This window comes from Cydia fagiglandana, chromosome 24 (assembly GCF_963556715.1).
Source record: "Cydia fagiglandana chromosome 24, ilCydFagi1.1, whole genome shotgun sequence".
Taxonomy (NCBI): domain Eukaryota; kingdom Metazoa; phylum Arthropoda; class Insecta; order Lepidoptera; family Tortricidae; genus Cydia; species Cydia fagiglandana.
The window spans coordinates 1,623,127-1,650,204 of record NC_085955.1 but is presented as its reverse complement, the minus strand read 5'-3'; the positions used below and the strand labels follow the sequence as shown (position 1 = coordinate 1,650,204).

The 27,078-nt window shown below is 40.2% G+C and overlaps 2 protein-coding genes and 1 long non-coding RNA gene across 6 annotated transcripts in view; all 3 read right to left on the bottom strand.

The window, feature by feature from the left end:
* Window positions 1-1,767: 1,767 nt before the first annotated feature.
* Window positions 1,768-7,754, bottom strand: LOC134676234 (dihydrolipoyllysine-residue succinyltransferase component of 2-oxoglutarate dehydrogenase complex, mitochondrial-like). Of its 4 annotated transcripts, none has more exons than XM_063534554.1 (3): window positions 7,445-7,754; window positions 4,230-4,356; window positions 1,768-3,502 (listed from the first exon to the last, which is right to left on the bottom strand). In XM_063534554.1, exons 2-3 carry the CDS (start codon window positions 4,341-4,343, stop codon window positions 2,240-2,242), a joined length of 1,377 nt encoding a protein of 458 aa, XP_063390624.1. In that variant the 5' UTR covers window positions 4,344-4,356; window positions 7,445-7,754; the 3' UTR covers window positions 1,768-2,239. The 4 variants fall into 4 exon arrangements, with proteins under 4 accessions (XP_063390624.1, XP_063390625.1, XP_063390626.1 ...); XM_063534555.1 differs by having other exon boundaries at window positions 4,230-4,363; window positions 7,454-7,754; XM_063534556.1 differs by having other exon boundaries at window positions 4,230-4,363; window positions 7,462-7,754.
* Window positions 7,755-19,554: 11,800 nt separating this feature from the next.
* The window catches only part of LOC134676309 (uncharacterized), a 50,677-nt gene continuing 43,153 nt past the window's right edge, over window positions 19,555-27,078 (bottom strand). The window contains exons 13-16 of the mRNA XM_063534684.1: window positions 26,684-26,776; window positions 23,022-23,122; window positions 21,354-21,482; window positions 19,555-19,739 (exon numbers count right to left, since the gene is read on the bottom strand). Coding sequence (XP_063390754.1) covers window positions 19,565-19,739; window positions 21,354-21,482; window positions 23,022-23,122; window positions 26,684-26,776 — 498 coding nt within the window. The 3' untranslated portion in view covers window positions 19,555-19,564. The remainder of the gene's footprint in view (window positions 19,740-21,353; window positions 21,483-23,021; window positions 23,123-26,683; window positions 26,777-27,078) is intronic.
* Window positions 24,801-26,149, bottom strand: LOC134676325 (uncharacterized). Its single transcript, XR_010099901.1, has 2 exons — window positions 25,664-26,149; window positions 24,801-24,936 (listed from the first exon to the last, which is right to left on the bottom strand). It is a non-coding gene; the product is annotated as an uncharacterized LOC134676325 (long non-coding RNA).

The following is a 27,078-nucleotide window of genomic DNA, read 5'->3' as shown; positions in this document are numbered from 1 at the left end:
TCGTTGTCATGGTAACGAATTTGACACAACAAAGCTTTATTGATACAACGGCGAAAAGAGGAACTAAAATAGCTACATAGAATTGGCACGCTTTAGCATAGACAGTGGCGCCGCCGCTATCGACCGAGGTATCTTTGTACTACTACTGCAAATTTATTTGAGGTGGTGCCGAAAAAGGGAACTAACTTTTTTCATACATTTTACAAATAATGTGGCGCCATAGATACAAGTATATGTAAATTGGTAATTTTTCGAAATGAGACCAAGGACTGAAAAACCGCAAAAGACCGGTAACCTAAAATAAAGGTATCAATTGAGTAGGTATCCAACAGTAATGGTACCCGAATAAAACGGCAAAATACTAGTACTTAAAATAAAGGTATCAATTGAATAGGTATCCAACAGAAACGGTACCCGAATCAAACGGCAAAATAGCAGTACCTAAAAAAAAGGTATCAATAGAATAGGTATCCAACAGTAAGGGTACCCAAATAAAACGGCAAAATACCCGTATCTAATATAAAGGTATCAATTGAAAAGGTATCAAATAGTAACGGTACCCGAATAAATAAAAATCAAACGGTACCGTTAACGCTAACGGTCTTCAGTAGGTAAAGGACCTTATGCCTTTTGTAATAAGGTCTTTGTTGTTTTATAGCTTTTCAGGACTGAGGACTTAGAAAATGATAACTGTTTTGGAATCCAACATGTCTGTCGTGTACTTTGACATAAAAGTCGACATAGGAGTGCCGAGTCATCATTTTTGAATTCTGCACGCCCTAAAACCTATAAAACGACACACATGATGACTTTTATGTCAAAGTGCACGTCAGACATCTTGGATTCCAAAATTGTCATCATTTTTGAATTCTGCACTCCCTGAAACCTACAAAACGACACCCATGATGACTTTTATGTCAAAGTGCACGTCAGACATCTTGGATTCCAAAATTGTCATCATTTTTGAATTCTGCACTCCCTGAAACCTATAAAACGACACCCATGATGACTTTTATGTCAATGATGATGATGATGATGACAATATAATTCACAAACAATCACATTGGGATCCGTGTACCTAGTGAAAAGTGAGATGGAGACACGCGTTACCTCCCGCTCTCGCGAGTGACCGCTTTGAATTGAGGTATCAGATCAAACGCTATAAGTTTTTTTTATTTAAGGGTACCGTTTGGACGGAAGCCTACATTTAACGGTACCGTTTGGGCTAAAGCTTATTTGGATACCTAAAGTATTGATATCAATATGGAATGCTAGTTTAATGGTCGGGTACCTATAAAAAAACACCTAAAGGTACTTTTTTATTTAACGGTACCGTTTGAACGGAAGCTTGTTTGGATACGGGTACCGATTGATATTGGTACCGAAATGCTGCTTTTAACGATCGGGTACCTTTAAAAAGACCGGTCAAAACCGTTTTTAACGGTACCTTTTCAGTCCCTGAATGAGACTTTTTGTGAAAGTTGTAAGTATAGATGGTCAAGCAAATCTTGTCAGTAGAAAAAGGCGCGAAATTCAAATTTTCTATGAGACGATATCCCTTCGCGCCTACATTTTTCAAATTTGCCGCCTTTTTCTACTGACAAGATCTGCTTGACCAACTTTAGGTGTTCTTCTTTTAGTCTATGATATGACATACAGACGTGGAGTGGCAAAACCACGTAACTTCAAACTTAAGACTTGAGAACTGGCGTAAAGGCCATTCCACAATATACTACAGATTATTATTGAGATAAATAAAAGACACACTCACATAGGAGAAATGTACTGCTTCGTATATTATTACTTAAAACATGATAAATAATACAATCACATACGGACGAGCGTACGTAAAATAAATACACACACGGTGCCAGTTTGAGTACTACTAATAAACATAATTTACATGATCTTCACAATTCTCTTATTGCCAGCATCGCCAACTATTCGATTGTACATAGACTCAGCCTTGTCTTTTAATTTACCCGTTTATAACATGGATTTATCCATAAAAAATGGATCAACACATAAATAACACTCACAAACAATCATGATTTTTTTACTTTAGATAAATTATTAGATCAAAAAAATTGGGAGAATAAATTGAAATGACTAAATGACGACTTGGCAGTGTCAAATGACAAAAGTTAAAATAACTTGGCTGGCAAGTTCATTACCTTTGCCAAAAAAAGTTCAGCTGAGTCTATGTCTTGGTAACTCACAATCACAACTGGCCAGTACTTTACAAGCCAGCGATAATGCTGGTCGGTTCTTCCACTCCCTGCTTGATTTTCCTCAGGAACATGACCGCTTCGCGTCCATCGATTAGTCTGTGGTCGTATGTCAGCGCGATGTACATCATCGGTCTGACGACTACTTGTCCGTTCAGAGCGATGGGGCGTTCGAAGATTCCATGCATACCCAAGATGGCTGACTGAGGCGGGTTGATGATCGGAGTGCCCAATAAAGATCCAAATACCCCTCCGTTGCTGATGGTGAAAGTGCCACCATCCATCTCTTCAACGGTCAACTTTCCATCTCTAGCTTTCTCCGCTAAACCTGCTACGGTCAACTCGATATCAGCATAAGTCATATTCTGAACGTTCCTCAACACAGGTACGACTAGACCTTTAGGAGTCGCCACAGCTACAGAAATATCGACGTAGTCGCGGTATATAATCTCGTTTCCTTCGATGACGGCATTGACTACAGGCTGGTCCATCAACGCGTTGGCCGCGGCTTTTACGAAAGGCGACATCAAGCCTAATTTGACGCCGTGCTTCTTAGTGAAGGCGTCCAAATTCTTCTTCCTGAAAGCCATGATGGAGGACATATCGAGTTCGTTGAAGGTCGTAAGCATGGCGTTGGTGTTCTGGGCTTCCTTGAGCCGCTGAGCGATACGCTGTCTCATCCTATTCATCTTCACTCGCTGCTCCGTGCGTGTACCAGCGATTTCCTTGCTGTAGTCAGCGGGTGGTACTTTAACGGAGGCAGTTTCGATCGCTTGCGCGTGACGGATAGCTGCAACTGGGATGGACGAGATAGGGGCTGCGGGGGGAGGTGTTGGTTTAGGGGGTGGTGGAGGAGCGGCGGCGGCTGGCGGTGGTGGTGGGGGCGCCGCAGCGGGCGTCGGCGGTGGCGGCGGCGGTGGAGCGGCAGCTTTAGGCGGCTCAGCCGCCGGTGTAGGGGCAGCTTTAACCGGCGCCGCGTCCGTAATCTCAAGCTTGAACAACTTCTGCCCCGCTTTAACAGTTTCACCATCTTTTACGTACAGCTCTTTAATAATACCATGGGCGGGCGCCATGACAGGTATAGCGGTCTTGTCTGTCTCGATCTCTAGCACGACCTCGTCGGCCGCGACGGCGTCGCCGACCTTCTTGTCGAGTTTGACGTCGCCCTCCGACACGGAGTCGGGGAAGCTGGGCGTCATGACGTCCTGCGTCTCCCACAGGGGGCTGGTGAAGTGGAGGGGCGCCACTTGCTTGTGGGACACCAGGGGGAGCGCCTGGAATTCAACGTAAGTTTATGTTTAACATTTATTAGCTTAGGATAGCGGTGGTGGCCGAGTGTATATGACGCCCGACTTTCAATCCAGAGGTCGCGGATACAGATCCTAGCTCGTACCAATGAGTTTTTCGGAACTTATGTACGAAATATCATTTTGATATTTGCCACTAGTATTATTAATTAGTTTTGGGGTCTTGACGACTTGGGAGAGAGGATTGGGTTGATATTGCCATAGAAAGATATGCATGGAAGAGAATTCAAAATTTTTTTTTTTTTGTAATTGAGTAATTGATTTGAGTCAAACGGTCCTCGCTAGAGATACGGGCGGCCGTTTGCTCTTTCTTTCAGTAAGAGCTGTGTTGGTAATGGATTGCGGTGTCTGTTTAGTGGTTTTGGACAGGTTCCCACAATAGTACGGGTGAACCTGCCCCAAGTTTTAGGTAGGGAGGTATTCGCCATGATGGGCAGCAGAAATGCTGCAAACCAGGTAAGGGTAATAACCCTCAAGAATCTCAACAAAACGAATACTGGTAATAGAGAATTCAAATGGATTATAGAAAATGAACTAAGGACAAATGTTAGTCACACCTCTGTCTCATTTTGTACACAAAATAGTACTTTACCTACAGGAAAACCTATTAGAAATGTGCAGTCAAGCGTGAGTCGGACTTATGTACGGAACCCTTGGAACACGAGTCCGAATCGCACTTGACCGGTTTTTTTACCTGCTTAGTAGCGACGACGGTGGTGCGGGGCAGGGCGAGGACCCTGGTGGAGCGGAGCCGCGCCGGCTGCCGCCGGTACAGGCTCTGCAGGTGGCTCGAGCAGCGTCGGAGCATCCTGGACGTGTTACTTTATCCTGGAACAATATATATTCATATTCAATTATAATCTATAGTTCGTTTTTTTTAAGCATTAGAAAGAAGGTAAGCGATCTTGACATATCTTTTATTTATCAGTAATGATTACTTATGAAAGCAGAAGAATTTAAATGATCGTATTATATTCATAAATGTTACATTTTTGCCGTGACCTATTTTTAAAACATGTTTTTCAATTAAAAGACACATCAAGATCGTTTACCTTTTTTTCTAATGCTAAAAAAACGAACTATTATAGCTGCCTAAAACTTGCCAAGACAAATGATATTTTGATTTGTCGAAATAACGATTCAAATTAGAATGCATTTTGTTAGCAAGTGACATAATTATAGAGGATTTTTCGTTTCAGTTTTTGGAGATTATTTAAATTTGAAATTGATTATTCAGTTTTATTGTGAATAAAAAATATTGTTATTGTTATTTAAACTGGGTAGAAACGTGGATTTTAGTTTACAAAATATAAATAAAAAAGTTTGAAATATAAATGAAACTTAATTTATTTTTAATGTAGATAGCCCCAATAATAAAACTGCAATTTGTGCTTATTTGAGCCAAAGGACAAAGGTTTAAAGTAAAGGTGTAAACTAGAGATGCACCGGATATCCGGTTAATATCCGGTATCCGGCCTATCCGGCCACTATTTTACTATCCGGCCGGGTACCGGATAGTAACATTGCTTGATTTCGGAGTAAACAAATTGGATTTAAGAAACAGACACGGTCATAATCGTACTTGTTTATTATTTTAAAACAATTTAATCATTCCACTGACTTGAACGCGCACTCATTTCGAACCTAGAAATGAGTCCGCGCGAACGTTTACTAGGAAACAGGTCAAACCTACAGAATGCGCACCTGAAAAACCGAAATGTAGGTATAGTTCCGCCGGCCGAATATCCGGCGGCCGGAGACCGGATATTCGGCCAGTGTCCAGGCCGGATATCCGGTATCCGGTACCCGGCCAAACAACTATCCGTTGCATCTCTAGTGTAAACGTAAGGTGTAGGTAGGTAAAGGTAGGTGATGTCTCTCCCATAAAACACATCAACATCTGATCCATAAAATATAAAAAGCATTACCCAATTTACCCAAAGTAAAAGCTGCTCAGTATGACCTATATATTCACAACTTCAGAAACTATTAAATCAAAACACCCTGTTAGATAACCACCAGCAATTATAAGTGTAATAGTATATCTTATCATTAATGTTATTTTGTTCAAAGGCGATTGTAAATATAATTTGTATGTAAACAAGTGAGGGAACTAAAGTAATGAAAAGTTTATCACACTTGACATAGCATGAATGTTAAAATTTGTCGGCTCAATTTTTTTTTTGTACATGTTTTGACTGTTAACTGATTGGACTCATAGCCATGTGGGTGTCAAATAAACTTATTAGAATTTATTAAAAATAAAATGAAATCAAATCACAATAGGAAAATACCAAGCAAATATAACTATAACCAGAATAAACTAGAGATGATTAATTATTTATAACAATCACATTAATTGTTAATTAGTATCTAATTTAATTGCCATTTAGAATGCAATAATTTATTATTGTTATATCATATGTCTATCTCTTTATCTCAGTAGTGAGGTCATACAACATATTCTCCATACCTATTCTTAGTAAGGTATTTTTAGTATTGCAATGCCATGGCAGAAAATGGCCTTGTTTTTTTTCAATAATGTTAATGGTTTTCTTTTATTAAGAAAGTTGGGATTTCAGATAGTAGATTGAAATAGTCAAAATAATGAAATTCGGGGTAGTATTCCATCTGTACAAAATCTTGGTCCAATGTCATTGCGTCACTCTTAGTGATCCAAAGGACTCAAGCCTTTTAGCTCTTTTTTTAGGGCTCGCCTCATCTCTTGATGCCTAAAAGGCTAAAAGCCTATTTAATAACCTTATTAAGCCCCAAGCGTCTAGGCTCTTAAATTTAACTAGGCTCGGGGGCTAAAGAGCTAAATAGGCTTTTGTTTTAGGGGTTTAATAAGGTCATTAGCCTTTAGCTTTTAGGCGTCAAGAGATGAGGCGAGCCCTAAAAAGAAGAGCTCCAACGGCTTTTGGATCACTATACTGCAAAACGTAATTCAAGACCAAAAAAAGTAAGACAATGTTGCCACTGCAATAATTTGTTTGTAAAATAGTACATTCATTTTGATAAATAATCACGCTAAGATAATTTATTTATTAGTAATTTTACTCCTGCAACTTATAAAAGTACTTTTATTTACTTATTTTTACATAAATACAACACGCGCTAGTAAAAAAGTGGCAACATTTCTTACTTTTTTGGTCTTGAATTATGTTTTGCAGTTTAGTCTCTCTCTTAAGCAAAATGTGAGACAAAATATACATTGGACAAAGAAATTGTACAGATGGAATACCCTTAGCTGTTTAACTGTGAGTGTAGTTACACAATAGACAATCTATCATATAACAATACTCTATTCATCACATGATTGTGACAAATCATTTTGATTAAGCAATAAAAACATGACATAATCTGTAAAGAAAATTTACATAATAAGTTGTCTAAAACTGGATTGAAATAATATGTTATTTTGCATAAATATGTTAATCAATATTAAGTCAAAACAAATCTCATGATAACACCATAGCAACAGTATCTGATAATAGTGACAATAAATGTTATCATTATTATTACTAGGTTAGTAAGGAAAATTATAAATTAAAATAATTTGCAAAGTAGTACTTATAGCACTTTGCAACAAGTGTTAAAAAAAAACAAAATCACGCCAATAGACAATTAAAAAGAAAGTAAAACCTTTCACAAAAAAAAACAATTGCGAAATTGGATCAATGCCTGATGACATTTCTAGCAGTGACACCAGAAGTGAAAGTATGAGAAAAATTTGCTGAAAATTATGAAATAAGGAAAAATAAAGCAGATTATTTGCATTATTGTTGAAATTTAACAAGATTTCAATGCACAATGCACCGCTAAAGCACTTAGCATGCGATTTTATTTCAAGGTTAGTCAACGAATACGTAAGTGGCCCAAGTATTATTGATAAATACTAAATACCACACCCCTTACCTCCTGACCTGGGTAAACAATTATTATCAGTGCACAGATTGGTTAAATTCACGGACAAAAATGTTACATAAGCCTCGGTCCCATGACAAGGCGGCACCACCGCGTTAGATTATCGAGTCCATATCGGTTTTGAAGCGTTATTTAAAGCGTAGCTCGTGTGTTACGTGTGTAGGATGAACGGAACTGATACTTCACTTATATATTGACGCTGCTATAACGAAATATTGGTCGTGTGGCCAAGAGACCTACATTTATTTCGATTGATCCAGTTGCTCGGTTTCGTCGGCGCTGGCTACCATCTGTCAAAAATGTGATGAAGGCGCTAAGGCGTTTTTCATATCGTTAAAGATAAGCATGATTCATGACTTGCTTGTGGTTTTTTAACACAATATCAATCAAAATTGCTGCTAAATATTACGGTAAAATATAAATATAAAAATTGTATTTAATACTCATGGTGGTGAATCCAAAATTTAATGATATTCCTAGAACAATGTTGATAGAAAACAGCGCCATCTCGTGAAACACGTAAAGGATTCTGCGGATACATGTCCTAGTGTAGCACAGTAACTTCACAAGTTTTGCTTTAGATGGCGGTGCGATTGCAAAGATCCATACAAAAAAAAAAACAATTTTGAAAAACTACTTAGTGGAGTAGGGGGGCTGGGGGGCCCCACAAGGAGCTCAGCAAACGCCTAAGGCAGGCCACAGGTGACCCTCGCGCGGGCAGCTTTCTCGCGCAAAGATTGACCATAGCAGTCCAGCGCGGGAACGCTGCCTGCGTGATGGGCACCTTACCAAGGGCGCAAAATTTTGATAGTTATTTTTAATTTTTAGCTGTAGTTAATTTTAGTTTTGTATTCATTTTATAACACTTATTTTACAATAAATGAGTGTTCCACTAAGTGGAATATGGTGGTCCTACACTTGAATGGAATTAATATAATTCATAGTGGACATGCACTTTTGCAACGGGTGCATGTAACTGGTATAGTTACATGCACCCGGTGCAACGCACAAAGCAGTAAAGATAAAAAATTATTTTTGGCAAAAATTCCATTTTTGGTACAAGCTTTTATCGTATCGCTGACGGTACTTTTCTTTCCACAGACAACTTAGTCTTTTTCTAATGCCAAATAAACGAACTATATAGAAAATCCTCAAGATTGCTAACTGTTTTGGCAACCGTATTGTTATCTAAAAAAGCGGTACGATTTTTCGAAAACTCCGCTCTCTGAACCTACGGCACCTTAACCAGGCGTGGCTCACTCCGCGATTTCGTCGCTTTGCTACAGGTAGCTAAAAGTTCATCCGTTGGACCCCAATTTTGGGGTTTGCCATAAGCCGCGCGTGGCGCTGTCGCCATCTAGCGGCCATATTTGTGCTGATCGTGACAGACGCGTTTTGTTAGAGAGTGAGTCTTCTGTACCTAGTACTATTATTTATTCTGTGCCTTAACCCTTTACTAGGCTAAGGGATATATATCTCCCACATACGGCACTTCAAACATGTGTTCTAGTTCTATGAGTAAGACATGGTAAGACTGACACTCAATTATTATTTTTGAAATGCCAGCCTGGTAAAGGGTTAAGTTTGTTATAACTGATAAGGGGCTATTCATAAATTACGTGATTTCAAATTAGGGGTGGGGGGTCTGGACTGATGTCCATCTGATGATGATGGTAGCATGACGTAGGAGGAGCGTCGGCGACGACGAGCGACGGCGTCATTCGAAGCATGATTTTGGATGATTTTAGGGGGGGCGGGGGGTCCAAAAATCGTCAAAAAACGATGACGTAATTTATGGACAGCCCCTAATCGTAATTCAAGACCAAAAAAAATAAGGCAAGTTGCCACTTTTTACTAGCGCGTCTTGTATTTATGTAAAAATAAGTAAATAAAGGTACTATTAGAAGTATTTGAACAAATTAAATTATTTTCAGAAAATACTTTAATTTATTTTTATCAAGTAGAAACACTACTATATAAATTTATAAACTGAAATAAATGTCATATACTAAGAAAAAGTGACCAAGGCCTCCAGTTTTTTTTTTCTTACTATATGACATTTATTTCAGTTTTAAATAAAAGTACTTTTTTAAGAGTAAAATTACCAATATATAAATTATCTTAGCGTGTTTATTTATAAGGAAGTTACTATTTTACAAACAAGTTATTGCAGTGGCAACATTGTCTTAAATACTTCTTTTCGTCTTGAATTACGATTTTCAGTTTAGGTGTTTATCACAGGCGGCAGTGTGATACTGAAAACCGCCTAAAGCACTTAATTTAGGGGCATTTTCATTTTAACTTGTTCTTGACCGCCAGTTTTGTGACAGTTAGCTAACTGACCTACAATGCAAACAACCCAAAACCGCGTGCAAACCTTTACAGTACCAGGGGTGCGAAACTCGTGACTTCGGTCAAACTCGGCTCCGCTCGGCTCAGCATTGCTCCGAGCAATTATTAGGGTTGGCTCCACTTGACTTCCTTTTGTGTGCACGACCACAGATAAGATAATCACTTGATTTTTGACAACCCTAAATAGCCGAAAGGGATAGTGCCATATATTAGAAAGAGACAGCATGATTCGACCCTGAACCGCTGTCAAACTTCGTTTTTGTAGGAATTTTCCTTTCTGTACGGTAGTACAGTCAGCAGCAGAAGTCGCTATACACTCCAGGTGCTCAAAGAGAGGTAAACGTTTAAACTGTCAAAAAGTTGTTGACTGTCATGGTAGTATTTACTTGTGAGCGCTCAACGTGTCACAAATATGTTAACAGTCGCTATTCATTAATTTCTACACTAACAACAAGTCATTGATACCTTAGCTGTCAAAAAACCAATGGTATCTAAGCGGTCAACGTGTCAAATATATCTGAACAATATGGAAAAATAGACTTTAAAGCATACAAGTATGGTCGAATATTGAATAAAAGATAGCCATGCTAATTTCAGGTTTGCGTTTTGACAATCATCGAAAGCAGTACAGTCTTGTCATCACATACATCTATCTCACGTTTTGCCCTTCAACCATTTGACAGGAGCCTCTCGGTCAACTTACTGCAAACTATTTCTTTTAAATTAAAAGAATCGTCAAGACGAATGACACATAGCAAAAGCTAACTGAAGCCGAATTTAGAGCCAATTGTCAAGGCACGTCGTGGTCTCAGTAACAGGCGTTTGCTTTTCAAAGCAGAGACCGCGGGTTCAAATCTCAGTCGTACGCACCTAGAGATTATACAGCTTTTTGTTTTTTTTTTTGGGTTTCATTTCTATTATTAATTTGTGTCTTCTGGTTTTATGTTAATTTCGCATTAGTTTATATAATTTTTGAAGATAATGTCACATGTAGCGTAGGTATGTACGACTTTCTATCAGGACGTTGTAGGTTTGAACCCGCAGTGGGCATTACTTAGATTACTCCTGTGCGGAATGCCATTTGATATTTACTACTCAAAAATCACGTTTGTTGTATGGGAGCCCCACTTAAATCTTTATTTTATTCTGTTTTTAGTATTTCTTGTTACTTATTATAGCGGCAACAGAAATACATAATTTGTGAGAATTTCAACTGTCTAGCTATCACGGTTCCTGAGATACAGCCTGGTGACAGACGGACGGACGGACGGATGGATGGACAGACGGACGGACAGCAGAGTCTTAGTAATAGGGTCCCGTTTTACCCTTTGGGTACGGAACCCTAAAAATGCTGGTCTCTTCGAAAACTGACTAAATTAAATTAAAGGATATGAAAACAATGCATTTTATTAATTTCAGACATCATGTTTTATAGTAACATTTATTGCTTAAGACCTACACAATCGATATCTAAATAGTAATAGTCTTAGTTTTATTTTTCAAAACGTTCGGGGTTCGATTCCCGAGCTGAGTACACATTTTTTAAAATGTATGAATGCAGTTTTTCGTGTTACTAAAATCGATGACATGATTCCTAAGAAGAGATCGGTGTATATCTTATAGTATCAGATTTTCCCATACTGGCCGATCTAAATGGGCCACCCTGTATAGTATATTTTAGTACAATAAGTGGGCTAAATAAATATATTAAAATAGGTATATAATATGATCAACGGTTTGGAAGAACAGCCGCATATGACAGTTAAAATAAAAAAAACCGATCATTCTAGTAGAACCTACTTATTTATTGAATAAGTTTGATACTTAACGATAAAATACTTCTTTAAGAAAGGAGGTGTCAATTCGTAGTGCTACAGTATCAGATAAAATGTTGATGCTTAGTTACCATTGAAATAACAACTGCTTAGCAACTGGTGGCACCCTGGCTGCTGACGTACGTGATTGGCAGTGCGTGTAGGTATTAATGACAGCAGCTTGAATTTGATTGCTTAGTTACCACTGACTTTTTAACCGTTATTGTCATTGTGATTAAATAAGGGTGTATGTGTTAAAGAAAAACTCAGAAGTTAAGGTATTTGTGACGAACTGAAAGCCTACGTGAAAATGACATCTTAGATGTCCTTATTTTTGTGACGATTGAAGTGTATATGTTTTCTTGGACACCTTGCCCGCTCAGGTATATCTGCTGCTGACTGTACTATTAATTATTTTGTGACAGTACACACTTAAGTGTCAGGACTATTGCTTTGTTCTGCAAGCAGTTAGGTTAATAGCGAAAAAATAAACAACAAATGTACATAAACAATTTTATTCCATTATTTCAAACGCAATGTCTAACACGCACACATACAACTTATATTACTTTGTACATCAGTTGCCATACGAGAATTTGTGCAAAACTAATTATAATCATAACTATATTTGGTAAAATAATACTTCATCGCGTTTTATATAAAACGTAAAATAAATATAAAGCTATGTGTCTACAAAATAAATCAAACAACACGTAAAAATTATTAAGTTATAACATATCATTTGTAATAAAACATATAAGTTTAACCCTTTACCAGGCTAAGGCCCATTTGCACCATTCCACTAACCCGGGGTTAACCGGTTAAACCTGGAGTTGCCATGGTTAACAGTACAATTTGACACTGGTTTAACGGTTTAACCGCTTAACCTCGGGTTAGTGGGATGGTGCAAGTGGGGATATATTTTTCCCACATACGGCACTTCAAATATGTGTTCTATTTTCGATCAGTAAGACTGACATTCGATTGTCATTTTTGAACTGTCAGCCTGGCAAAGGGTTGACAACCAAGATTTGCGGACATTGTCTAACCCAGCGGTCGGCAACCAGCGGCCCGCGAACCTCTCACTTGCGGCCCGCGAGCCTCCCTGGCTATTTTGTATTGACAAATGATAATGTCGGATTAAGTCATCAATATTAACAAAGTGCGGCCCGCGTCCACTTCGTTAACTGCTATGTGGCCCTTGGCTGCTAAAAGGTTGCCGACCGCTGGTCTAACCTAACGATGCGATCTGTCAACAGATTCGGACCCAAATCGGGGAAAAAATCGTTTCGTCTACACTAGTCATTTTCGTTCTTTAAAATTAATTCAGACTAAGCATTCTGTGGTAGGCCTAAAATGCCCTACGCGAGTTTTTTAAAAAGTTTAACCTTTTGACCGCCAGTCGGCCATAGCCGTAAAAAAATTGCAGTATATAAAATGAACCTTTATGTACATATAAATAAAGTTTACTATTGCTTGTTACTTGTATAAAATAGCAGCGATCAAAAGGCATATATGTACTTGGTAAAATTCGACCTGTCGCCGGGGCCCGGGTGGCGGAAGGTCTTATAGTTCGTTTTTTTAGCATTAGAAATAAGGTAAACAAACTTGATGTGTCTTTTAATTGAAAAACATTTTAAAAATATGTAACAATTATGAACCTAATACGATCATTTATATTCTTCTGCTTTCATAAGTAATAGTATTTGATTTTTAAAAAGCGTTTTTCAATTAAAAGACGTCATGATCGCTAACCTACTTGCAATTTCTTTCTAATGCTAAAAAAACGAACTATATATAGTGCCGCGATAGCAGAGGGCGCTAGTTCGATTCCAGCCCTGGGCACTGACCTTGGTCACTTTTCTTCGTATATGACATTTATTTATTTTAAAAAGGCTAAAAAATATCACAAAATTGGCAGTGGAATACAGGATATGGTGAAAAAGCGTAACCTTTAACCCTTTAACCGCCAGAGTCTGATATATAAGACATTACACATCCAGCTCATTTCGCCACAGTCTGATAAATAAGACAAAGATCTGATTTGGTTTTTACAGCACATTTATAACTCCCGTAACTATGCCAACCTTACTCCGCGTGGTACAATTACTGTCGGTGGCGACACGAGCACGCTCGATCAAAAATTGCTGGCGGAACCCTTTATAAGGCATAAGGGTGTCAGGCATCATGCAAAATTGAACCCTATCACTTTGAAATAAAGTTCAAAATATGGTGGGAAATATATTCCCTCTGCTTTACAAAATCTATGTTATATATTAATTTGTTTAAGGCTATATTAATATTGCTATTTAGTCCATTTGGTATTATGTACGTAAAATAAATAAATAATCAAAAATAATAATTTATTTTAAACTGGGACCTATCACTAGTTCTGAAAGCGTTGTGAGGATGTATTCATATAATTTATTACTAAATAAAATAATTATTAATTATTTCCCCAATAATATTGCTTTCAAATACAATTAACTAGTAGTATTATTGGTTAATACCAATAATACTAAACGCAATGGAAATTGTATGAAAAAATAACCTTTTGTACTGACAGTATAGCTACTGAACTATACTTCTCTTTTAAGGTCATGTGGGGTTAAGAGAAACAGGTTATTTTACTCGGGGCAAAGAGAATTTGAAATAGAGAGCTACTGTAATGGTAAATTATGTAGCTACAGTACATTTACTGCCATCTTGTGACAGAAGATTAAACCTGTTAGAACGCCATTTGACTTTGATCATTATTCTCTCACTGATGTGTGTTAACTTGTTAAATATTAATATTAACGCCATCTACTCGACGATAGTTCAAAGGCATGGTGCAATCTTTTCGAGCGATAGCGCCATAACCTTCAGTCGATTAGATGGCGTTAATATTAATAGTTAATAAGTTACAGAGATGTGACTCATTTGAAATACTTGTATTTAAAATGCAAAATACCTATTTTGTATTTAAATACCTTTTAAAGAAAACTATTTTGTATTTTATTTGAAATAGTTTTTGGTACCTATAGTTCGTTTTTTTTAGCATTAGAAAGAACTCCAGAGAAGCAAGCGTGCAGTTTTTATCAGGCTTTTTAATTGTTAATAATTATTGAATTATCTAATGTAGCATGGTCAATACATATAATTTACTTCAATTTTTTACCGCTAAAAGTGCCGGATTTGGAACCACAAGCTTACTTCTGCGAAGTTCTTTCTAATCCTAAAAAAAACGGACTATATTTTCTATTTTCAAAATACAAAATACTTTATAGTATAGGTAGTAGGTAATGTAGGTAGGAGTTACAATCTCTTCTGATGTTACAATCCTGGACACTCTCATTCTTTTAACATGGAACTGTTGAATCTATTTAGTAACGTCGCACATGACCACAAGCGTAGCGAGTGGTTAAAAAAATGGAATCTAGAGTGTTGCGAGGGTTTCAAGGCACGAGAGGAGAACAAACTTTTCTGCTCTGGTGAAACACAAACGAGAGGTTTTCATCACACTAACGAGAGGCATTATACTAGCTGTAAAACATCACAAATTAATGCTTTAAAAGTTGGCCGTTAAAAACCATCATCCATACATCCTACCGGCTAACATGAGCAAACAACTAGAAATTTGCACTTTAGATAGAGGATTGATTTCAAAGAATAAATAGAGTCTTTTCAACTCGGAAATTCCCAGTAATACTTTTTAATTCAGACTAGGTATTCCTACTCAGAGTATCTTTTAGCGCAAAGTATTTGTATTTTTAATAAGTATTTTGAAAATACCTATTTCGTATTTTGTATTTAAATACAAATTCAAAAACTATTTTGTATTTTGCATTTGAAATAGTATACCAAGGAAGTATTTGTATTTTGTATTTAAATACTTTTTATAAAGTATTTTTCACATCTCTGATAAGTTAACACATATCAGTGAAAGAATAAGGATCAAAGTCAAATGGCGTTCTAACAGTTTTAATCTTCTGTCGAAAGATGGCAGTAAATTTACAGTGGCTACATTATTTACTTTGACAATCCGCCTCTATACATTCTATTCTCTTTGGTATGAGGATACCTACAAGAGTTTCCCTTGTCCCAGATCTAACCTCATGTTATGTCAAAAATAACCCTTTACCAGGCGAAGGGATATATATTTCCCACATACGGCACTTCAAACATGTGTTCTATTTTTGATGAGTAATACTGACATTTAATTGTCAATTATGAAATGTCAGCCTGGTAAAGGGATAATCATTTACATTAATTACATTATACACGTCGGTTTATCAGTAGATGATTCCTTTTCTTGTTTTTCTGTCTTCAGCGCCCTCTGTGTGTCAACCTGCGAACAAAATATACGTTATATAAATTCGTTTTTTTTAGCATTAGAAGGAACTTGACAGAAGGTAAGCGATCTTGACATGTCTTTTAATTGAAAAACGCTTTTTAAAAATCAATAACTATTACTTATGAAAGCAGAAGAATATAAATGATCGTATTCGATTCATAATTGTTACATATTTGCCGTAACTTATTTTTAAAATGTGTTTTTCAATTAAAAGACACATCAAGATTTTTTACCTAATATCTAATGCTGAAAAAAACGAACTATAGCTCGCGTTTTGGTAAGAGAACCGATGTATGGAGTTCACTCTTTCCTTACTTATATTTTATGCCTTTATGCCTCACGGAATTAATGAACGCCCCCCTAAAGGACCTTACTCACCGGCGAGTGAGCTCGCGGCACGGTCAGCGCTCGGTTCGGTTCACCTGCACAGCATAAAAAAGGCCTTTAAGGATTCGTCACACAGGCGAAGGCAGCAGACAGAGCAAGACAGAGCAGGGCAGAGGAAGTGGAGGAGAGTGACAGGGGGAGGCATGGGGGGGAGGGTCCGGGCGGGGCGCGAGCGGGGCGTGAGCGTTTTATACGTAAAAGCGGACATCTTGTAAATCGACAAGTCCCGTACATTTACCGTCCTAACACAGAGACATTTATTCGTATATATGATACGATTTTGTCCACTAAGGCATAACGAAATAAGTAAGCATATAGTGCCCACTCCATACATCAGTTGGGTTACCAAAACCACAGAATTAGTTATTTGTTTTACAAGGGGGCAAAATTGTTGTTTAACCGCTCGTGCTAATATTGATACCCGAGCAAGCGAAAGACTCCAAAATTGAACCACGAGCGTAGCGAGTGGTTCGATAAATGGAATCTTGAGCGTTGCGGGGGTTTCAAAGCACGAGGGTTAAACAAAATTTGCCCCCGAGTGAAACACAAAATTTTTCACCACACCAACCCGAATCAAATATTAAATGTAAAATATCATTACAAAATGAAACCAAATCAAATCCAAATGAATGTTATTAAATATTTATCATCCAAAATCATCATTTAAAAGTCAATTTAACCAGCAAACATAAGAAAACAACTCAAAATTTGCATTTGATTACTTTGCCTCACATGTGAATAAAATGCAACTTTGCTATCAGCTTTCGAAGTGCAAAGTAAGCCTTTCCAAGCTGGTGTGGTGAAAAAATAATAGTACTAGGTACAGAAGATTCACTCTCTTACAAAACGCGTCTGTTACGATCAACACAGATATGGCCGCTAGGTGGCGATAGCGCCACGCGCGGCTTATGGCAAACCCCAAAATAGGGGTCGAACGGATGTACTTTTAGCTACCTGTAGCAAAGCGACGAAATCGCGGAGTGAGCCACGCCTGACAAAACGTATATTATTATCATAGTCGACATCTAGCGTCAAGTAGCGGATATATCAGTACCGCTACCGTTATTTGACACTAGATGTCAATTGACATCTAGTAACATGACATGACATATATGTACCGTAGAAATATGTGACGTCCCACGGGTAAAGGTACCCTATGGCGGTTGACGCTTACGCTATTATTAACGCCGCTCCAATATTATTGCAGCGCTATAACCGCTGTAAGCGCCAGCCGCCATAAGGTACCTTTTGCCGTGGAACGTCACATTGATGTGTATAAGGGAGAAGTGGTATTGAGAGTTGGGAGGGGTAGACCTCGGCGGACTTTCTCTGATCAGATCGGGGAAATCCTGAAGAAAGGCCAGGTCAAGAGCACCCTAAACCGGCGAGCGTGTATGAGTGATGTTATGAAAGTGAAGGAAGCGAAAGAGGTATGTCTGGATCGTAGCAAGTGGAAATCCATGGTCTCTGCCTACCCCTCCGGGAAATGGGCGTGATTATATGTATGTATGTCACGAGTGTCGTGACTGACGAACAGTGTATTGCTCAACAATTTACAACTAATATTACAAGCAGACGGAGTTGAAAATAGAGTTCCGGTTAATCCGGTTATAATATTAATTGTTGAGCGTTAGAGTTGCCGCTGTGCTCCATAGTCGAGTAGCTGTAGTGATAAATCTAGCTACTTGAGTCGACATCTAGCGACTACAAAATAACCCTTAATATTATGCTAGTTTTACCTGAGGTTATCTTTTTCTTTTCCGCTTATTGGCGAGATAAGCCCCGCGAGCGAGCGAAGCGAGGTGTGTGTGTGTGTGTGTGTGTGTGTGTGTGTGTGTGTGTGTGTGTGTGTGTGTGTGTGTGTCTCTCTCTCTCTCTCTGTGTGTGTGTGTGTGGGTGTGTGTGTGTGTGTGTGTGGACCCTAGTAGTCAGCAAGGGATACCTGTACTTCTTTCTCTCTCTCCCTCGGCGCTCGCAGCACGCAACGCCAGTACAGCTTCTCGACCGTGTGTGTGTGTGTGTGGACACTAGTAGTCAGCAAGGGATACCTGTACTTCTTTCTCTCTCTCCCGCTCGCCGGCGAGCGTGTTGGCGAGATAAGGCGCCCGCAGCACGCAACGCCAGTACAGCTTCTCTACCGTGTGTGTTTGTGTGTGTGTGTAGACACTAGTAGTCAGCAAGGGATACCTGTACTTCTTTCTCTCTCTCCCGCTCGCCGGCGAGCGTGTTGGCGAGATAGGGCGCTCGCAGCACGCAACGCCAGTACAGCTTCTCGACCGGCCGGTGTGTGTGTGTGTGTGTGTGTGTGTGTGTGTGTGTGTGTGTGTGTGTGCGTGTGTGTGTGTGTGCGTGTGTGTGTGTGTGTGTGGTGGACACTAGTAGTCAGCAAGGGATACCTGTACTTCTTTCTCTCTCTCCCGCTCGCCGGCGAACGTGTTGGCGAGATAAGGCGCTCGCAGCACGCAACGCCAGTACAGCTTCTCGACCGGCCGGTGTGTGTGTGTGTGTGTGTGTGTTTGTGGACACTAGTAGTCAGCAAGGGATACCTGTACTTCTTTCTCTCTCTCCCGCTCGCCGGCGAGCGTGTTGGCGAGATAAGGCGCTCGCAGCACGCAACGCCAGTACAGCTTCTCGACCGGCCGGTGTGTGTGTGTGTGTGTGTGTGTGTGTGTGTGTTTGTGGACACTAGTAGTCAGCAAGGGATACCTGTACTTCTTTCTCTCTCTCCCGCTCGCCGGCGAACGTGTTGGCGAGATAAGGCGCTCGCAGCACGCAACGCCAGTACAGCTTCTCGACCGGCCGGTGTGTGTGTGTGTGTGTGTGTGTGTTTGTGGACACTAGTAGTCAGCAAGGGATACCTGTACTTCTTTCTCTCTCTCCCGCTCGCCGGCGAGCGTGTTGGCGAGATAAGGCGCTCGCAGCACGCAACGCCAGTACAGCTTCTCGACCGGCCGGTGTGTGTGTGTGTGTGTGTGTGTGTGTGTGTGTGTGTGTGTGTGTGTGTGTGTGTGTGTGTGTGTGTGTGTGTGTGTGTGTGTGTGTGTGTGTGTGTGGACACTAGTAGTCAGCAAGGGATACCTGTACTTCTTTCTCTCTCTCCCGCTCGCCGGCGAACGTGTTGGCGAGATAAGGCGCTCGCAGCACGCAACGCCAGTACAGCTTCTCGACCGGCCGGTGTGTGTGTGTGTGTGTGTGTGTGTGTGTTTGTGGACACTAGTAGTCAGCAAGGGATACCTGTACTTCTTTCTCTCTCTCCCGCTCGCCGGCGAGCGTGTTGGCTAGATAAGGCGCTCGCAGCACGCAACGCCAGTACAGCTTCTCGACCGGACGGTTGACGCTCCATCCCGCCAGGCGCACGCCGAGCGTACGCCAGTAGCGGACTTCGCATCTGAAAAAATAAGGAAATTAAAAAAATGACCTTTCAAGGAGCCAGTTTATGAAATGGGCTGGTTTTAGATTTGACCAGTTAGTTTTAAAACGTACAAATAAAAAAAATTAAATCCTCATCGCAATGAAACGAATGAACCGGTTTTGGATAAGTAAAAAAAGTAGAGATGCAACGGATAGTTGTTTGGCCGGATACCGGATACCGGATATTCGGCCTGACCATCAGCCGAATATCCGGTATCCGGCCGCCGGATATTCGGCCAACGGAACTATACCTAGATTTCGGTTTTTCAGGTGCGCATTTTGCAAGTTTGACCTGTTTCCTAGTGAACGTTCGCGCGGACTCATTTCTACGTTCGAAATGAATGCGTGCAAGTCAATGGAATAATTAAATTGTTTTAAAATAATAAACAAGTACGATTATGACCGTGTCTGTTTCTTAAATTCAATTTGTTTACTCCGAAATTCAGCAATGTTACTATCCGGTATCCGGCCGGATAGTAGGTCACTATCCGGTATCCGGCCGGATAGTAAAATACTGGCCGGATAGTAACCGGATATCCGGTGCATCTCTGAAAAAAAGGCAAAAAAACGCATCCAAATCACCTGATGCTAGAAGAAGCTACATGCCACTCAACCATACACCTGCGAGCACTGTAACTCACGGGCTGACGGTGTCCTTATGCAGCAGTACTGCGCTGACGCCGCACCAGCGCGCCGTCCAGCGCCACAGCAGCGAGTGCAGCTCCAGGCTGTAACCATACACCTGCGAGCACTGTAACTCACGGGCTGACGGTGTCCTTATGCAGCAGTACTGCGCTGACGCCGCACCAGCGCGCCGTCCAGCGCCACAGCAGCCAGAGCAGCTCCAGGCTGTAACCATACACCTGCGAGCACTGTAACTCACGGGCTGACGGTGTCCTTATGCAGCAGTACTGCGCTGACGCCGCACCAGCGCGCCGTCCAGCGCCACAGCAGCGAGTGCAGCTCCAGGCTGTAACCATACACCTGCGAGCACTGTAACTCACGGGCTGACGGTGTCCTTATGCAGCAGTACTGCGCTGACGCCGCACCAGCGCGCCGTCCAGCGCCACAGCAGCGAGTGCAGCTCCAGGCTGTAACCATACACCTGCGAGCACTGTAACTCACGGGCTGACGGTGTCCTTATGCAGCAGTACTGCGCTGACGCCGCACCAGCGCGCCGTCCAGCGCCACAGCAGCCAGTGCAGCTCCAGGCTGTAACCATACACCTGCGAGCACTGTAACTCACGGGCTGACGGAGTCCTTATGCAGCAGTACTGCGCTGACGCCGCACCAGCGCGCCGTCCAGCGCCACAGCAGCTCCAGGCTGTAACCATACACCTGCGAGCACTGTAACTCACGGGCTGACGGTGTCCTTATGCAGCAGTACTGCGCTGACGCCGCACCAGCGCGCCGTCCAGCGCCACAGCAGCTCCAGGCTGTAACCATACACCTGCGAGCACTGTAACTCACGGGCTGACGGTGTCCTTATGCAGCAGTAATGCGCTGACGCCGCACCAGCGCGCCGTCCACCGCCACAGCAGCGAGTGCAGCTCCAGGCTGTAACCATACACCTGCGAGCACTGTAACTCACGGGCTGACGGTGTCCTTATGCAGCAGTACTGCGCTGACGCCGCACCAGCGCGCCGTCCACCGCCACAGCAGAGAGTGCAGCAGATCCAAGAAGCGGAGCACCACGTGCACTGGCAAGTTGTCACCGAACCTAAACCACAATAGTACATTGTGCAACATGGGGCGTAAGTTAAATATTGCAAACGAGAGTAAGTTAAATCGCGACGGCTCGGCTTGCCGGAGCGATTTATAGACTCGAGTTTGCAATATTATTTTTCATCACACTTGCGATACAGAGATTAAGCATAAAGACAAAAAACTGTTAATCATGGCACTAGAAACAGTAGAAACTTCATAACTCTCTAGGGAAAACGCTTTTTCTATAACTCCCGCTAAACCTGCGTGCAGTTCTACATTTACCGAGCGAGTGTGATGAAATAGTAATTAGAGTGACAAAGAAAGATGCCCGCAATTTGCGAACTTCGATTTTCGCGGTTGTTTTATATTGAAAACGGTGCCGGAAACTTAGCAAGCCTCTGTTAAATTTTGTCCCTTTCTAACAAACACAAACGTCAAAATCACGGATAAGGACAGATTATTTTTCATCACACTTGCTCGAAAAAGATCTTATTCATGTAGGTGTACTGAAGAGTAAAGGTGTATATTGTTCCCGCGGGAGTTATGGTTTGTGCAAACAAGCTATAACTCCCTAGGGAGTTACGTCGCACGGGTAAAGTTAAAGATACCTTATGGAGGTTGGCCCTTACGCTATTATTAACCTTTTGAACGCCAAACGGCGCATCCATCTGCCGTGCCACTGACGCCACGGGGGTATAATTTAGTTTTGTGAATAAATAATGCCAACCTAAAAGTGGGGGGTCCATATTGGAGCATTCCATGAAATTGTCTACCGTTGTCCCGTACAAACACGAAGTTTCTGAAGATTTAAAGGTATAAGAGTTTCTTTTTCTATGACAAATGGTCAAAAATATGCACAGAAAAACAATCGCCTGCTTTAAATGCCGAGAAAAAAGTCGCAACACAGCAAATAAAATGCGTTTGTACGGGACAGCCCGTGGAATGCTCCTATTGGGTCGCATAATAATTAATTGTCCTAATGTAATGTTACACATAAAACTCATTTCGCATAATTGTTATTGTGCTTTTGTAATAGGCAGAGCGCCGGGGTGGAAAGGGGCGATTCAGTAAACACAGTATACCGGTTGACAGATGTAATACCTTCCAGCTTCTACACTCTAATCCCCCAATACTTGTTATACTAACATTATATATACTTATTCTACGTGATCGAAGAGAAAATCCCTTATCGAGTGGAGGCGCAAGATCTACATTAAATGTGCTGATCACTCAATATGCACAGACGTGCCAATATGAGTGTCTGCCTATCGCACTGGAAATATTTACATTTCTGAAAAATTATAACACAAATTACACAAACCTAACCTAACCTACCCTATTCTACACAACCTATGCAAAATATTTTCGAAAATACTTTCTGTTTCAGCTGAAGAAAAAATATGCGAAAAGAGATTTATGCGTAACATTACATTATGACAATCAATTATTATGCGATGAGATAGGACCCCAAAAGTGGAGTTTGTACATCGTTGGACCTTATGCCTCTTGTAATAAGGTCCACCTATGTGCAGTAAAGTGTTGCTATTCGTACCGGGGGTTAGTCGGGCCGTGCTCCGTGTCATAATCTTGCGCACTAAAGCAATATGGCCGGTAGCTGATGGCCCCTACTATCTTCGGGTCCAGTTTCCTTATCTGCAGAACAAATAAATAGTATTATCAAACTGCACAACGGGACTTAATCGCGTATTTAAGTTTTAAACATTTCTACAGTAGAAAAGTGCGGGAAGCCATTGAAATCAAAAAACATTGCAATTTTAATCGGGACGAGGGTTTTAAGATCTCATCCACATGGAATCCAGTCATTAGTAAATGTAAACGGAAACGAATATCGACAGTCGATAAATCGAATATCGTTAGTGTTGTGTGTCGACAGAGTGGCATCCCTAGTGCGCAAAACGTTCAAACTGATAAACAAGACCAAGTGCGGGTAGTTCGAAAAACTCGCGCCGCTAGAAGATATTGATGCCAACTTGAGCCAGCCAGTAAATCTTAAAAGTTAAATACGCGATTAAGTCCCGTTGTGCAGTTTGATAATGTTTAATAATCGTGAAAGTTTAAATCAGTGAAATAAATAGTAGTTTGTGTTACAAGGGATCAAAATGATATATTTCCGTCAAGGGCGTACATAGAATCCTGAGCGTAACGAGGGATTCAAGTGTTAACGCCAAAGACGAAATAATTTTGATACCGTGTTACACATACTGCTTTTCACATCAACTATGAGGAAATTGTTGTGTTTCAAAATATGTATTATTTGACCAAAAAAGAAATAGTATGCAAGAAAGAAAAAATCGTGACCTAGAACAGAAATGTACAACTTTGATCCCTCCTAGCAGGGAAGAAAAGTGCCACTTTGATCCCTCTTAGTGGGGAAGAAAAACTCCTTTTTCGAATAGGTGATGTGAAAAATAACAATACAATACAATAGTACATTGTGCAACATGGGGCGTAAGTTGAATATTGCAAACGAGAGTAAGTTAAATCGCGACGGCTTGCCGACTCGAGTTTGCAATATTATTACGCCCTAAGTTACACACAATGTTTTTCATTTAAAAATTAAGTATAAATACAAAAAAACTGTTCATTATGGCACTAGAAACTTCATAACTCCCTAGGCAGAACGCTTTTTCTTTAACTCCCGCTAAACCTGCGTGCAATTCCACATTTAGGTACTGAGCGAGTGTGATGAAATAGTTATTTACGATACAAGTGCGAAAAAGAGGAAATTCGAAACGAATGGCGATAAATTAAAACACGACCGAAGGGAGTTAAATCGACACGAGTTGCGAATTACCTATTCGCACGTGTATCGTACAACGTTTTACGGTAGGTACATATGGCCCTTTAAACTTTTGACATCGCACGAAAAGTGCTATTTTACGCACTAGTGCGGGAAAATAGGACCATATGTACTGTAAATACTATTTATTGCACACCTCAATAAAAGAAAACGGAAACACAAGCAGAGGTAAACAAGAGGCGGTCTTATCGCTAAAAGCAGTTTGTTCAATTGCAGTTTTTCTTGTTACTAAAATCGATGACATGGTTCCTAAGGGGGCCCACTGATTAACAGTCCGCCGGACGGTATCGGCCTGTCAGTTGTTCGGAACTGTCAAAATTTTGTTCTAACTGACAGGCCGATGCCGTCCGGCGGACTGTTAACCCTTTACCAGGCCCCGAAGAACCAGCGTGTCTTAATACGTACTTTATATGCTGTTGCAACCGTATTGAACGCCTTGTAAAAAATGTATTTATGAAAGTCGGAGATCTTCCTCTAAACCAGAAATAAAAAAGTAAATAAAGAAGTCTAAGTAATGAACTGTCATACTAGATTTTGTCTTATTATATTCTTGATCAGGCCAAGGGATATATTCCACCCACATCTTATATCGGTTATAATAGTCAAGGTTTAACTCCAAATCTCCTACGAACCATTATATCAATCACTGAAAACATTATTTTATGATCTTCATTCATGGCACGCTTCAAAATCCAATAATATATCTTTAGCAGCCATTTAAATCCACTTGACCAGTGATGTTAGTGGTTTGTTTACAAATTCGAACACTTTACTGAATTTAAGAAAAACACAAGCAGATATATAGAACCATTTTTTGTTATTTTCATGATTTTAATGATTGTAAGGTAATATAATCATATATTTTGCTAAATACTCCTGCGTCCTTGTGATATGACCAGAATTAGGATGTGGGATGACTCTATCCCATTGCCTGGCTAGAATTTGCCTGTGTGGGAACTATTCTTCCCATGACCCGATTAGATTTTGGGGCTCTTTGGTTTTTGTTATTTATTTTTAAGTATACAGGCTGTATCAAAAATACGAGTAGGTACCTAATTCGTTTAAGGGCATTCTCGGTACGTATTTATTTTTTGTAAGTATAATAAAATAACTACCGATAATATATCCTGAGGGACGGTACGGTCGACATTTGTCGGGTATGTCGCCGTCTTATATATTATTACTAGCGACCCGCCCCCGCTTCGCACGGGTGCAATGCTGATACTAAATACTTACCTCATTACTTTTTGGTTAAAAGCAACACAATTATTCAATTTTATGATACTATCTACAAGAAGAAATTCTTCAGGGAAAGCCTTTAAAAGGAGATTTTATAGCTAGGTACGAGTACATGAATTCGCTCTAGGTTGAACACAAAAACTGTTTTATTACTTACGTGAGTTTTTATGACATGACAAGACAATTTACCGGGCCATGGGAAAAATAGCTCCCACACAGTTAAACTCTAATAAGGCCATGGGATAATGTCAACCCACATCCTAATTCTGGTCATACACAATAATGCATGAATATTTAGCAATGTTTACGATTACATTTGCTTTCAACACTCAAAATCTACAAAATATCAAAAAATTGTTCGATCTATGTACTTCTGTTTCATAGAAATTATGGAAAGTGTTCGAATTTCTCCGTAGTTTGCTGAAATTAGCGTTCAAGTGAATTGAAATGGCTGCCAAAGATATATTACGCAATTTAGAAGCGTGTTGTGAATGAAGATCATAAAATAATATTTTCAGGGATTGACAAAATATTTTGTAGGTGGTTTGGAGTTAAAACCTGACTACGGTAACCGATATAAGATGTGGGTGGAATATTTCCCTTGGCCTGGTAAAGGGTTAATCAGTGGGCCCCTTAAGAAGAGATCGTTGTATGTCTTATAGTTTCAAATTGTCCCATACTGACCGATCTAAATGAAACGCTGTATTAGGGATTGTGCACAAATCACGCGAGGTGTTTTCGGCTACTTTTTGACCCCCCCCACCCCCCTCCCCCTTGGTGATATTTGGTGAAGTTTTTGGCTACCCCCCTCCCCACACACAACCTCACGTGTATTTTTTTGAAATTTTTTCATTCGACCTAATTTTAAGATAAATAGTCTAGTATATAGAAAATCGTGTTTATTTTTATATTTTCGTTAAATAGACTCACTATTTTGAAGTGCAGAGTGAAGATCTATGGTTAAAGAAACCGAGAAAAGTACATATCTACTTATGTGGTATGCTTTTTTTCTTAGTTTCGTTCACTGTAGAAAAATACACGTGAGGTGTCGTTTATACCCCCCTCCTCCAACGTGATCTATCGTGATTTTTTCGTGACCCCCCTTCCCCCATCGGACCTCGCGTGATTTGTGCACAAGCCCTTATAAGTAGTACCTTGTAGAGAGTAGCAGGGTTGAAGCATGTGACGGCCGCGGTCTTATAGAGCGCGGGCCGAGTATCAAACGCCTTCACGACACCATTTATAACCTGAAACAATATCATTAGAATTAACGGACTATATGTAACGTTAATTAAAACCAAAAATATTACTTTGCTAATCCGCCGAGCCGGGCGTCAAACCGTCAAAATCTCCTGAAACACGTGTCGAGTATTGTTCTTTTGGTGATGTTTTGTTATACACAGTGTAACATAAGGAAACCGAATAATTTTAACAGCGTATTCCTGATCATATTTAGAGACAAAAATGTCCTATAAACTTTTTTGAAATTCGCATAGTTTCAGAGATAATATTAATTTAAAATAAAACAAGTTTTTATTGTTACATAGTG